The 12,616-nt window shown below is 34.9% G+C and overlaps 1 protein-coding gene across 5 annotated transcripts; it reads right to left on the bottom strand.

The window, feature by feature from the left end:
• Window positions 1-102: 102 nt before the first annotated feature.
• On the bottom strand, window positions 103-10,660 carry CrebB (Cyclic-AMP response element binding protein B). 5 transcript variants are annotated; one of them, XM_034984356.2, is made up of 7 exons: window positions 10,467-10,660; window positions 9,981-10,142; window positions 9,635-9,784; window positions 7,755-7,917; window positions 5,578-5,643; window positions 2,823-2,942; window positions 103-2,725 (listed from the first exon to the last, which is right to left on the bottom strand). In XM_034984356.2, exons 2-7 carry the CDS (start codon window positions 10,125-10,127, stop codon window positions 2,523-2,525), a joined length of 849 nt encoding a protein of 282 aa, XP_034840247.1. In that variant the 5' UTR covers window positions 10,128-10,142; window positions 10,467-10,660; the 3' UTR covers window positions 103-2,522. The 5 variants fall into 5 exon arrangements, with proteins under 5 accessions (XP_034840247.1, XP_034840248.1, XP_034840249.1 ...); XM_034984357.2 differs by having other exon boundaries at window positions 103-2,713; XM_034984358.2 differs by lacking the exon at window positions 5,578-5,643 and having other exon boundaries at window positions 10,467-10,657.
• Between the last annotated feature and the right edge of the window lie 1,956 nt (window positions 10,661-12,616).

Genomic DNA, 12,616 nt, shown 5'->3' with positions numbered 1-12,616 from the left:
CAAATGGGAGGAAAATCCCATACTAATCACACAGATTTAGATAAAATTAAAAATTCTTATCACGCGGTAAAAAGTCAGAAAATAAAAATAAACACCGTGATTATACATCAAAACAGTTAATATTATTAATATTTATAAATAGCATATGTTAACATAAGAAGCTATGTTGGTATAAACTTTATTCATTTTAAATTGAAAGGCACTTTCCACAATGTCTTACATTAATCTTACATCACTTGCCATGGTAGACATGTTTTAACATAATAAACAACTATTATGTCAGTTAACAACAACGCTGATGTAAATTAAAACAAAACAATAATTATAACTATAACATTATCTATTCTACACATCAATCATGGCAAATGATTCATATATAAAAATCTTAATTTTATTTCTAAGAATTAATTAATTTTACCCTTTTACAAAATAATACATTTACTTATTATCTTTACATTTTTTCGTGAACCGAAATGACGTCTAAAACAGTAATGTGTATAAGGATTCTTTCATAAATAGTAATCAGCATAATTGAGAATTAATTAAGGTGATATGCAACATCAGCTTCCGTTCACAAATACATAATATTATGTACATGTAGAAAATAATTGAAACTTTTAAAATACAACTATACATACATTCTATTCTATCTATACATAATATACACATCCGTCTTATTAAACTTTCATAAAGGGCTGAATATGGTACTTTACTAAATCTGTACATTGCAATAGTGTTATTGCACAAATATCTAATCATTAACTTTGGCTTATCCATTAACACACCATGAAGCATGGTGAATACACTACTAAGAAACCTACAACACTTCTTTTATACAATCAGATTCGGTAAAATCTATCACTCTTCTCTCATCACAGAATGAGATTTTATTAATATGTTAATTTATTATTCCATGTGTACCGTAAAGTGAAATAATTCACAAAAAATCCTCAGTTCTGTAAAAATAATAATTTTAATATTGGGGATTATTTTTTATATAAATGGCACACAAGTCCAGTTTATAAGGCTGGATATAAATAAAGTTGGGTAAGTAGTAGGTAGAAGTAAACTATAGTTGTCGCTGATCACGAAAACTGGTTCAACCATGCCAAAATTCATTATTATTGGGAATAGTGAAATAAAAGTAGCTATTAAAATAATCAATTAACTTAAAATTCTTTCAATAAATAAATAACAATTTCTGATATCCTTCCTTCACTCTAAATTTTTTATGTATTAAATTATTATGAATTCACATTTAATGTCAGTAATCAGTGTATTATTCTTATTACAACTGAATAGATGCAACATTCTTTCAGTTTATGATTTTTGTGTCTAGATGGCCACAAGCGGTCGTTTGATATTAAAAACCATACGGCCTCATTTTTGGTAACTTTCACAATATGATCCTTAATGCAAACTAATAAGGTTCCATTTTTAGGGTTTCGTACCTTATTAGGTACTAAGCCTTCGCTGTCCATCTGTCTGTCAGCGGGCTGTATCTCGTAAACCATAATAGGTAGAAAGTTGAAATTTTCACAGAATGTGTATTTCTATTGCCGCTATAACAACAAATAATAATAATTTCAAAATGGCCGTCATAAAAATTGAAAATAATAATTAAAAAATGTTATTTTTGTACGATGGTATGGAAACTTACGTATGCGAGTCCGACTCGCCGGTAAGAAAAAATAGCCTTTATTGTGGGTTGTGTTATTTTGATATTAGCTCTGCTCGTACGAGTTTTTCAGAAAAAAAAAACCTTTTCCGTTACTGGTTATTATCGGTAAAATGAGTGTCCAGATCTTCAGAACTTAAATAAATTGTTTACTGATCAAAAAAGTCTTGATCAAGACCTACAGTGAAACTATGAAACTCAAAGAATAAAGAGAAGATGAAAACCGAGTCCATTAAAATTACTTAGGTACAACTCAGATTTAAATATTACAGCATTTCTTGAACATGCAAAAGCGAGGCAGATCGTTTAAGTCCAAAATCACCTACTGGATTAAGGTAAACTTCTACCTACTTATAAGGATCACTGTCCCCATGGGACATGGGCATTAATTCGTATTAAAAACTGAACCTTATTAGTACGCGTTAAGGAAAAATTGTAAAAGCTAATAAATAACTTTTGGGCGGATAATTTTTATGATCAAACAATCGCTTAAGGTAGTCTAAACACTTCCTTGTTTAATTGCTTTTCTCTTGCAAATAAAATATTTCGCATGGTGACATATTTTAAGACATTTCACATTTTGATAAATTGTTTATTCGATACTATAAGTGCTGATAGTGGTAGAGAATCTTTACTAAAAGTAAAGTAAATATAATATGGTAAAATTTTCTCCCAAGGATTCGGTCAATGTCAGCTCCCATTGGCTTCATAACATTTCAGTACCTACCTCTGCACTTCAACCTGGACGAAACCAAGTACTCTGTATACAGTAAAGTATTTTCTTTTGTGTGCCTCTCAGCTCTTACCGGCAGGGCAGCGGCACACCTGGTTAGCCGGCTGGGCCTCATTCTGTTTTTTGCTGACAATACAGTTCTTTGAGAGATTTTAGTTCATCTATGAGAGCTTTGTTTTGATTTTCTAACACTGCAACTCTATTTTCCAGGCATTTGATATATTCTTTCTTCTTACGTCGACATTCTCTGGCAGCTTCTCGATTTTTAAGTAGTCGTAACTCGCGTTTCCTCGTCTGATCTTCTAAAATTGGCCCTGGAATTATAGTAGGATTTGCTCGTTTCGTCTAAGAGTACGGGTTATATTTCAATGAGCCGGTAGAATGTAAAGCATTTGTAAAGGATATAGTTACCCGGCACGTAGAACTGTCCGTCCTGGTTGGCATACTGCACGATGGCGCCGCCGCTGCCCGCACCCGACACCGCCAGCGTGTGCAACCCGCCCTCCGTCTGCAGCGCGCCGGCCGGGATCACTGTCAACAACCACGTTATTGTATCTCTGGAATCGTTTGTCTTCTAAAGAAAAACAAGCGTGGCTCTCTCTTTCGTCCACTTGCTTGTGACTTTGCGCTTTCTCGTAAGGCCAAAAGGCAACCAGTCTCAGATCTGTATATCATTATTGGCAATGTGCATTGTTCGAAGACTGCAAAACTTTTGTCTTCAGGCACTGAAGAATTTTGGATTTCTGTTGCACGTAATCTCTAAACTAAAATGAGAAGTGTAAATATATCGCCATCCCTTTTATGAAGCTCTCTGCGGAAAAGGATTTAAGGAGCTAGATTTAGAGCTGTGATTATAATGTTGATAATGTAGTTGAGATTGTGTACAATAGAATTATCCATAATTTCTTACGTAAAAGCAAATTCAAAGGACAAGATTTCAGTCGTAATGCCCGCAGGTATTCCATCCCGTTTCACTTAAAATCCCAAGAAAGTACACACTAATGTCTGTGTATCATATTCATTATCATTGCAATAGCGTCAAAATGATACTAAGGTAACCTTAATAAGAATACACTTTTCGCAATAACAAGTTATCTAAAGTCGTTTGACATAAAGATTGTGCTTGTACTAATATAATATTAACACTAGCAGTTGCCCTCGACTTCGTCCGCGTAAAATTTCTGGTTTCTCATGAGATCAGAAATTTTCCCGCTGCAAAAGGCCTCACTTATCTACTCACTCAGTGTCGCCTTAAGGCACGGAACCCAGAATACCTGAACGCCGATTTTCATATCTCTAACTTCAAAAAATATAGGTCTTTTACATAACCTTTCAACCCCCATTGGAGGTGACCCTTATATTTTTGGTGTTGAAATCTTTTTTTAGTTGATACTTACTTACCCCTAAAAAAGAGCCTACCTTAGCAAAAATTAAACTTTTCCTTACAAACTTTTATCCCATATTTTACCATCCATAAGGGCCAAGGGGGTATGTTCTCAAAACCGTTTCTTAGCTGTCACATAATTTCTAAAAGGAAACTACCTTCCAAGTTCCAAGTTTGTAGGCTTCACAGTTGCTGAGATTTCGTGATTAGTCAGCCAGTCAGTAGTAAGTGAGTGAGTGGTAATTCGCTTTTATACATATACATAGAAGATAACACTATTAACTGCCTGCGGCTTCGGTCCCGTGGGAATTTGAAATAATCCAGTCTTTTTTTCTTGTTTATCTTATAAAGAGAACCTCTTTGTATTTCAGCTCTTTAAGTCCAATGCTTTGGGCTGGGGTTTGATGAGTCATTCAGTGAGTCAGGGCTTTTCTTTTCATACAAAAACTCATTTAGATCATATTTGAGTATGGATCACTTAAAAGAAAAAATCTAGTGCCATAAGAATTTTCCGTAGGTAAGTTTTTCTAAGAATAAATATAATATACATATTAGAATTTTATGTTTATGTACTTATGTATAAATTGAGTTTATGGAGAAAGAGAGGAGTAATAAATTTTGATCAAAATACTCAAATCGTTTGTGGAAACTCGTTTGTATGCTATAAAAATACTTAACATAAATACATTTTATCTTCGGCGCGTATTATTCACAGGAGGTAGGTACAGTCACAAACATGACGTCACCGCGCGCTTACTTAGGCATTTGGTTACGTCATCTAGTCGCTGCACAAAAAATATAAACCCTAATGCTTTATAGAGCTATAAAGCAATATAATTTTAAATTTTACTTTGCAAAAATTACTAAGTTCAATACTATTTCACATAAATTATAAACAATATAATATACCTAAACTAGCTCAAACCCGCGACTTCGTCCGCGTGGACTACACAATTTCAACCCCCTATTTTACTCCTTTAGAAGTTGAATTTTCAAAAATTCTTTCTTAGCAGATGTTTACATCATAATAGCTATCTGCATGCCAAATTGCAGCCTGATCCGTCCAGTGGTTTGAGCTGTGTGCTGATAGATCAGTCAGTCAGTCAGCTTTTCCTTTGAAATATTTAGTCTACATTTAACTGCAATCTGCTGAATAATATAAATAGGTAATTGGTATCAGACACACATACTTTAATATACTTATAATTAATATAATATGACTGAAATAAGGATGTTGTGTAGACACTTTTGCCAGACATATCAAAACTACCAGTAAAGCCCAGATCCATGTTATAGTAGAGAGATGTTTGTGAAACAAAAGTAGTGAAGTAGGTAATTTATAAGCCAATTTGTTATTAACGATGAAATATTATATCCTCCTAAATAAATAATGGCCTATTTTATTTAACACAAATCTCTAAACTAGGTAAACTAAGTTAAGTTTTAAAATAAGGGTATTTCCTTTGCATGTGAAACAATTTGAAAACTAAACTTAGACCTGTCAATTTAGTTTAGAGGCTTACGTCTAGTCCGGACAAAATGACTCCTCACGCGCCATTTTGAATCTATTGGTCAACTGTCATGTCAAAGGTACAGTTCACCTTTAAAATAAGGACTAAAATCGTACTTATTTGACATGAAATTTGACACATTACGTTAAAATGGCGCGTGAAAAGTTAAATTTTACGCGTTATATTCCTAGACACCAACGTGACTAACGATTGAAACAGGTTAGTGACACAATATGTTGCACACAAAAACGAAGTGTCAGCTTCAACTAACCTGGCGCAAACGATAAAGGCGACAGCGATACTTCACTTTCCAATCCTTTAGTTCCCATGCGATTTTCTGTAATTATTAGCAGCACCATGTACTTTGTGAAACTATACCTACTTTGTCGAAAAATAACTGGGCTATGTAATAATTTCTTGGCATTTATTCTCCATGATTTTGAAAATGCATGAAGTCTTCCAGATTGAATAGGAAACGATAATTGCTTAAGAGAACAAGATTTATTTAAATTAAAATCTAATAATAATGTTTGTATTGTGCCAAACTGCACACTACGCTTACAGTTTCAAAATAAATAAATATTTATACTGAGCACTTAATTCTTTAATATAATATATTATTACATATATAATATTCTTAAAGGTACTTAAGTAACACCTATTACAACAGTCATTAATTCATTAATCATAACAGTTTGTTCAGTTATTAGGGTTCCGTACCTCAAAAGGAAAAACGGAACCCTTATAGGATCACTTTGTTGTCTGTCTGTCTGTCTGTCAAGAAACCTACAGGGTACTTCCTATTGATCTAGAATCATGAAATTTGGCCGGTAGGTAGATCTTATAGCTGACATTTGGGGAAAAATCTGAAAACCGTGAATTTAGGGTTAGATCTCAACAAATAATAGGCTACTTGACAATTTTTTTAAGTTGGTCTTAAATGGTTAATATTTGTCCTATTATATCAAAAAAATTAACACTATATTTTTTTGCGCCCTAAAAACCGTAAAACTTTAATTTAAAAAAATATTTTTCTTAGACAGGTGAAAACACTGTCGGCCATGTTTGGCCGATAGATTATCTGTGCTCTGACGTCATGCATTTGTAAACAACAGTATAACCCTGTGGTTATACTATTGTTTACAAATGCATGACGTCAGAGCACAGATAATCTATCGGCCAAACATGGCCGACAGTGTTTTCACCTGTCTAAGAAAAATATTTTTTTAAATTAAAGTTTTACGGTTTTTAGGGCGCAAAAAAATATAGTGTTAATTTTTTTGATATAATAGGACAAATATTAACCATTTAAGACCAACTTAAAAAAATTGTCAAGTAGCCTATTAGTATTTTCAACTTTCGAAGTGAGTGACTATATCAAGTGGGGTATCATATGAAAGGTCTTCACCTGTACATTCTAAAACAGATTTTTATTTATTTTTATGCATCATAGTTTTTGAATCATCGTGCAAAATGTCGAAAAAATACGACTGCAATACGGAACCTTCATTGCGTGAGCCTGACTCGCACTTGGCCGGTTTTTTTTTAAAGTTTCAGTTATCATTTTTTTACCAGATTTAATATATAAAAATTAATGTGTGAAGTATAAGTAGACAGAAATAAAAGAAAATTATTCAATTTAACAAAACAAAAATGAAACGTCTAACAATACTTCAAACAAAGAGATGGATTTAATAACTATCTATTTAATATTAGATGCTTCATATATTTTGCACTACCTCACTGATTGATCTTTGGTTTACAAGGGCACATTCTTTATATCACTTTTGATCGTAAGGTTGACTTAGAAATGTAACATGTTAATACTTTTGAATTTTTTTCACTTATTTAATCTCTTGGCTTTAAAATGCAGTACAGTACGCGGCAGAAAGTAATGTGCATCAGTAATGTCATTTCGGCTTTGTAGAGCGTTGTGTCTGTCATACATACCTATATGACATTTTGTCGGTCTCAACAACAGAGACAATGCTCTACAAATCCGCTATTTCCTTCATATTGCAGCCAAGAATCTATAAATTTAAAAAAAATGTTTTTAAAATGTAAATGTAAAAATTTACTCAAAAAGGATCTAACCGGAATAGGTTGTTTTAGATATTCAACTTAAAGTTTAAACTTTAAAGTTGAATCAAAAGTCAAAAACTAACGCTGTGTGGGCTGGATCCTTTTTGTGTAAATATGTCCAACTAGCTTAAGCTCGCAACTTTGTCCGCGTTACACTTTTAACCCCTATTTCACCCCCTAAGGGGTTGAATTCTCAAAAATCCTTTCTTAGCGGATGCCTACATCATAATAGCTATCTGCATGCTAAATTTCAGCCCGATCCGTCCAGTAGTTTGAGCTGTGCGCTGATAGATCATTCAGTCAGTCACCTTTTCCTTTTATATATATAGATTAAAAGTATATTAATTAATTAGCTACTTAGCATACCTGCAATTTCGGCACCACCAAGATCATTTAGAATTTTTCTGTATGAAGGGCGACGAGTTAACATCTCTCTATATTTTCTCTTGGGGCTTTCGTCATCACTACAACTATCATCACTGCAAGACTGTCCTTGTGCGCTCAATATGGTGTTTGGTTCAGGTTTAATCTAAAAAAAATAGCAGTCCATTACTCCACTGCTTTCAATCTATGATAATATGTATTAAAGTGCTTCAGCAAACTTTTTTACTGGCGTCGATTCTGATGTTTTTCTTTATGCTAAATTTGGGTAACAAAAGGGTGGAAAATGAGTTTAAAATTAAAGATTGCTACTCTACAAATTTAAACACTATGCTCGAGACTGGCACCTAAAGTCACGAGGTTTGATAGTTTTAATTCAATTTAGTTTGTTTAACATTGGTAAGAAAAAATGCAAATAGTCTAAAATTTTGTCATAATCAGAATCAGTACCACTGTCAACATGAAACATAAATGTTATGGTGCTGATTTCATTGTACACAAATCTCTAAACTATACAAAATTAGTAGGACTTCACTACATGATCCTTTATACAATGTTTTCTAAGGTAGGGTTAGCTCTATTTTTACTAGATCTGTCAATTTAATTGAGTGAATTTTAATAGGCTACTTGACAATTTTTTTAAGTTGGTCTTAAATGGTTAATATTTGTCCTATTATATCAAAAAAATTAACACTATATTTTTTTGCGCCCTAAAAACCGTAAAACTTTACAGTATAACCACAGGGTTATACTGTTGTTTACAAATGCATGACGTCAGAGCACAGATAATCTATCGGCCAAACATGGCCGACAGTGTTTTCACCTGTCTAAGAAAAATATTTTTTTAAATTAAAGTTTTATCGGTACAGTATAACCCTGTGGTTATACTGTTGTTTACAAATGCATGACGTCAGAGCACAGATAATCTATCGGCCAAACATGGCCGACAGTGTTTTCACCTGTCTAAGAAAAATATTTTTTTAAATTAAAGTTTTACGGTTTTTAGGGCGCAAAAAAATATAGTGTTAATTTTTTTGATATAATAGGACAAATATTAACCATTTAAGACCAACTTAAAAAAATTGTCAAGTAGCCTATTGAGACCTTTAACCAATACTAATCTAAAATGTATTAATCAAACTAATTTAGTTGCATTGACATAGTACAAGTCAATCAAATTAAGAACTAAATTGACAGATCTAAATTCTAATGCTATCCTTTTTCGCAGTAAGCAAAATAAGGACAGCAAAATATTTACACCTGTCATTTTAGTTTAAAGATTGTAAACAACAGAATTAGACATAATGTATATACATGTTTTTGTACTTAATATATTTTCGCAAGAGTAATAGTGTATAGTTTTGTATAGCAGCAAACCCCGATTTAGGGCACTAATAACTTGTTGCACATTAGTTAGTGTAGAGTTCTTATTGATTTATTAGTTACTAGATGATGCCCACAACTTCATCCGAGTGCAATCCAAATTTTATTAATATCAGTTAAATGGATGGGCCTTTGATAATCCTACAGAAACTCTTTGATTTTCCAGGTTAAAAGGAGCCTTTGCCCATTTTTGATATGCAAGCGATTTCAGTACCTACCTAATTTTTAAATGGATGGACAGTAAAAAGTAACAGACAGACACTTTCACATTTAAAATGTTAGTTATTAGTATGGTTCACTAATAATGTTACTAAATGATAAAACTAAAGTTAATTAATTTAAACTACTACTCATCATCATCAGAATACATTCTACTAAATTCTAAGAATTAAAAGAAATAATAACATATTCATAAGAAGAGAAACAATTCTAATTCAATAGGTAAGTACATTTAAATAAAATTAAAACAAAAAATATCAAACCTGTAATGTCTGCAAAGTTCCCTGGGTAGTGTGTATAACAGAGCTTGGTTTACTAACCAATATAACATTTCCTTTGGGCAATTGCACTGGCTGAATATTAGATGCTGTTTGGATAACAGACTGTTGATTAGGTTGTATAACTGATTGCACCTGTAAACAAAACATGTGATAAAAAACTTTGAACTTGTTATCATAGTAAAAACATTCATAAAAAATCCATCCATGTAAATTTCATTTTGAAATGTAAGTATTACCTACTGTTTATAACAAGGCTATGATTGTAACTAATTTTCTTATCAGTTTACCTAAAGGTTACATGTTTATAATGTCAAATCAAAATAAACACCTGTGCCTGTGGCGCTTGTGTGGGCAGCGTGAGTTGCACGATGCTGGTGACGACGGCGTGCGGCGCGCTGCTGGAGCCCGCGCCCGACAGAGGGTCCGCGACGCCTGCTGCGCCAGACGTGCCGTTCTCCTCGACCATTCCGTCCATGCCCACTTCGCTTACCTAAAAGATTCAAGGTCACCATTCTGTGTATTCCTTGAACTTCTGGCACACTTAAAACTTGTAAAATTATGCACCGATACTATTATCAGCTTTGGATACAGATACACCTTGATATCGAGACATTCTAAAAGGGAATCATCGCGTCATAGCTAGGAAATTTTCCAATTGCGTCTATTAGCTCACACGCAACATATTTTTCCAAGTTTGGACTCTTAAAGATTTCATTTGATAAAACAGTAGCGTATATAATATCCACATCTGAGAACCCAATGTAAGCGACCGTGACAGACCGCAAAGCAAGATGTCTTCAGTACGAGCACTCACCAGTTACGTATTCCTCGTCACCGTATATGCTGCGTCCGGAGTGGGCGAACGGGACGGTACGTAGTAGCCACGTCAACTGCGAGAAGACTCGTCACTGGCGGAGACCTATGATCTTGTATGCGTCATAACAATATGGCCGAAAGGCGAAAATAAAAATTGGAGACGCATGCGCTCATGCGCTCTGTACCTACTTTCTCAAGCACCAAGGATTATTCTACTCTCTATGAAAATATTTGACAACAGGAAGTAGAAACGTCAAAACTGATGGTAGCCCTTGGACTTAGAATAATAGGTAGATGTAAGTACTATGTAACCGCGTATGAGATAGCGATAGCACGACGTAACGATGAATAACACGACAATTATTACCATTGTTTGGTAGTCAATATTTGTATCAACCGATCAACAATATTTGTATTAAACGTTTTTTATGTGAAAACAAGTAAATAACTGATGAGAAATACAATAATTACGCCACGAATTCTCAGTTTGTTTTGCAACTAAAGTTGCATTCCTTGTATGTATTCTTGAAAAAAACCAGTTACACGATTAAGGTTTGTACGCACCTGAGCGGCGCGGCGCGACGCTTCAGCGAGCTGCACGTCGCGGCACAGAGCTTCAAAATATCATTTCTATCATTTTGTATGGCGCATATCGCACTAGAGCGGCGCTGCACAGCGCTTCACCGCGCGTTGCCGCGCGGCACGGCTGGAGAGAATATTTTGAAGCGCAGCGAAGCGACGCGCAGTGCAGTGACGCTAGTGCGACATACCCAGCGGCGCGGCGCGGCGCTTCAGTATGCGTACGTCGCTCGAATAAGATACACGCGCATCTTGTTAGGTATTTAAAGTACAGGCAAGAATCGGCAAGATAGACCTCAAAATAAATAACGTAGGTTTAATTTTTGGCACATGACGTGTTCCTCATGCTCTTAGAAGTATATCCTCAAAGGACCCAACCCCTAGGACGTCGGCTTCCCCCCTTCCCAGTGTCTAAATGTATAAATGTCTCTCCGAGCGTTATGAGAAAACATCAATGGTAAAAATAATCCTGATTAAATAACTATAATATATTATGTACATATTATACCTACCTACTTCACCTAGGTAGAATTAATAGTTTCGGAAATATGCCTACCTATTGTTGTACTTGTGTTTATATTATACTAGCTTATGCCCGCGACGTCGTCCGCGTGGACTACACAAATCTCGAACCCCTATTTTAGGGTTCCGTACCTCAAAAGGAAAAACGGAACTCTTATAGGATCACTTTGTTGTCTGTCTGTCTGTCTGTCTGTCTGTCTGTCCGTCTGTCCGTCTGTCTGTCAAGAAACCTACAGGGTACTTCCCGTTGACCTAGAATCATGAAAATTGGCAGGTAGGTAGATCTTATAGCTGACATTTGGGGAAAAATCTGAAAACCGTGAATTTAGGGTTAGATCACACAAAAAAAATTAAATTTTGGTCATGAACTAATAATTAGTATTTTCAACTTTCGAAGTGAGTGACAATACCAAGTGGGGTATCATATGAAAGGTCTTCACCTGTACATTCTAAAATAGATTTTTATTTATTTTTATGCATCATATTTTTTGAATTATCGTGCAAAATGTCGAAAAAATACGACTGTAGTACGGAACCCTCATTGCGCGAGCCTGACTCGCACTTGGCCGGTTTTTTCTCTTCGATAATTCGTTCTTCTTCTGCACAACAAAGAAATAATAATCAAATCCTCTTCACTGTCGCTCATCTTACGACGTTGTTGCTCGTACGCGAACGGGTATAAAAGTGACGCGCAAGTGACGCGAGGTGCCGCGTACTGAAGTTGTAGTGCGGTAGGCACCGTCGAGCGGCCTGACGTGACGCGTTCTGCAGTCGGACTGAAGCGCCGCGCCGCGCCGCTCAGGTGCGTACGAACCTTAAGGGACAAAAAATAAGCCTCTCCTATCTAATCATATCTAATCCCCCCTGTCAATGTCATGAAGTGCCAAGAGAGGGTAGCCTTGTCACTGGGACTATTAGAAGTAGCCCAATTGTGACACTTGACTCTAACAAACTCGTAGATAGAGTACTAAAGTTAGATGCAGGAACGTTTGCTTTCTCATTCGCACTAAAAAGAGAGCACAGATAAAGTTACTTATGTGTTAGACA

Source organism: Maniola hyperantus, chromosome 3 (genome assembly GCF_902806685.2).
Source record: "Maniola hyperantus chromosome 3, iAphHyp1.2, whole genome shotgun sequence".
In the NCBI taxonomy this organism is placed as follows: Eukaryota; Metazoa; Arthropoda; class Insecta; order Lepidoptera; family Nymphalidae; genus Maniola; species Maniola hyperantus.
Note: the sequence above shows the minus strand (reverse complement) of the source record. Positions and strands in the feature narration are given on the sequence as shown.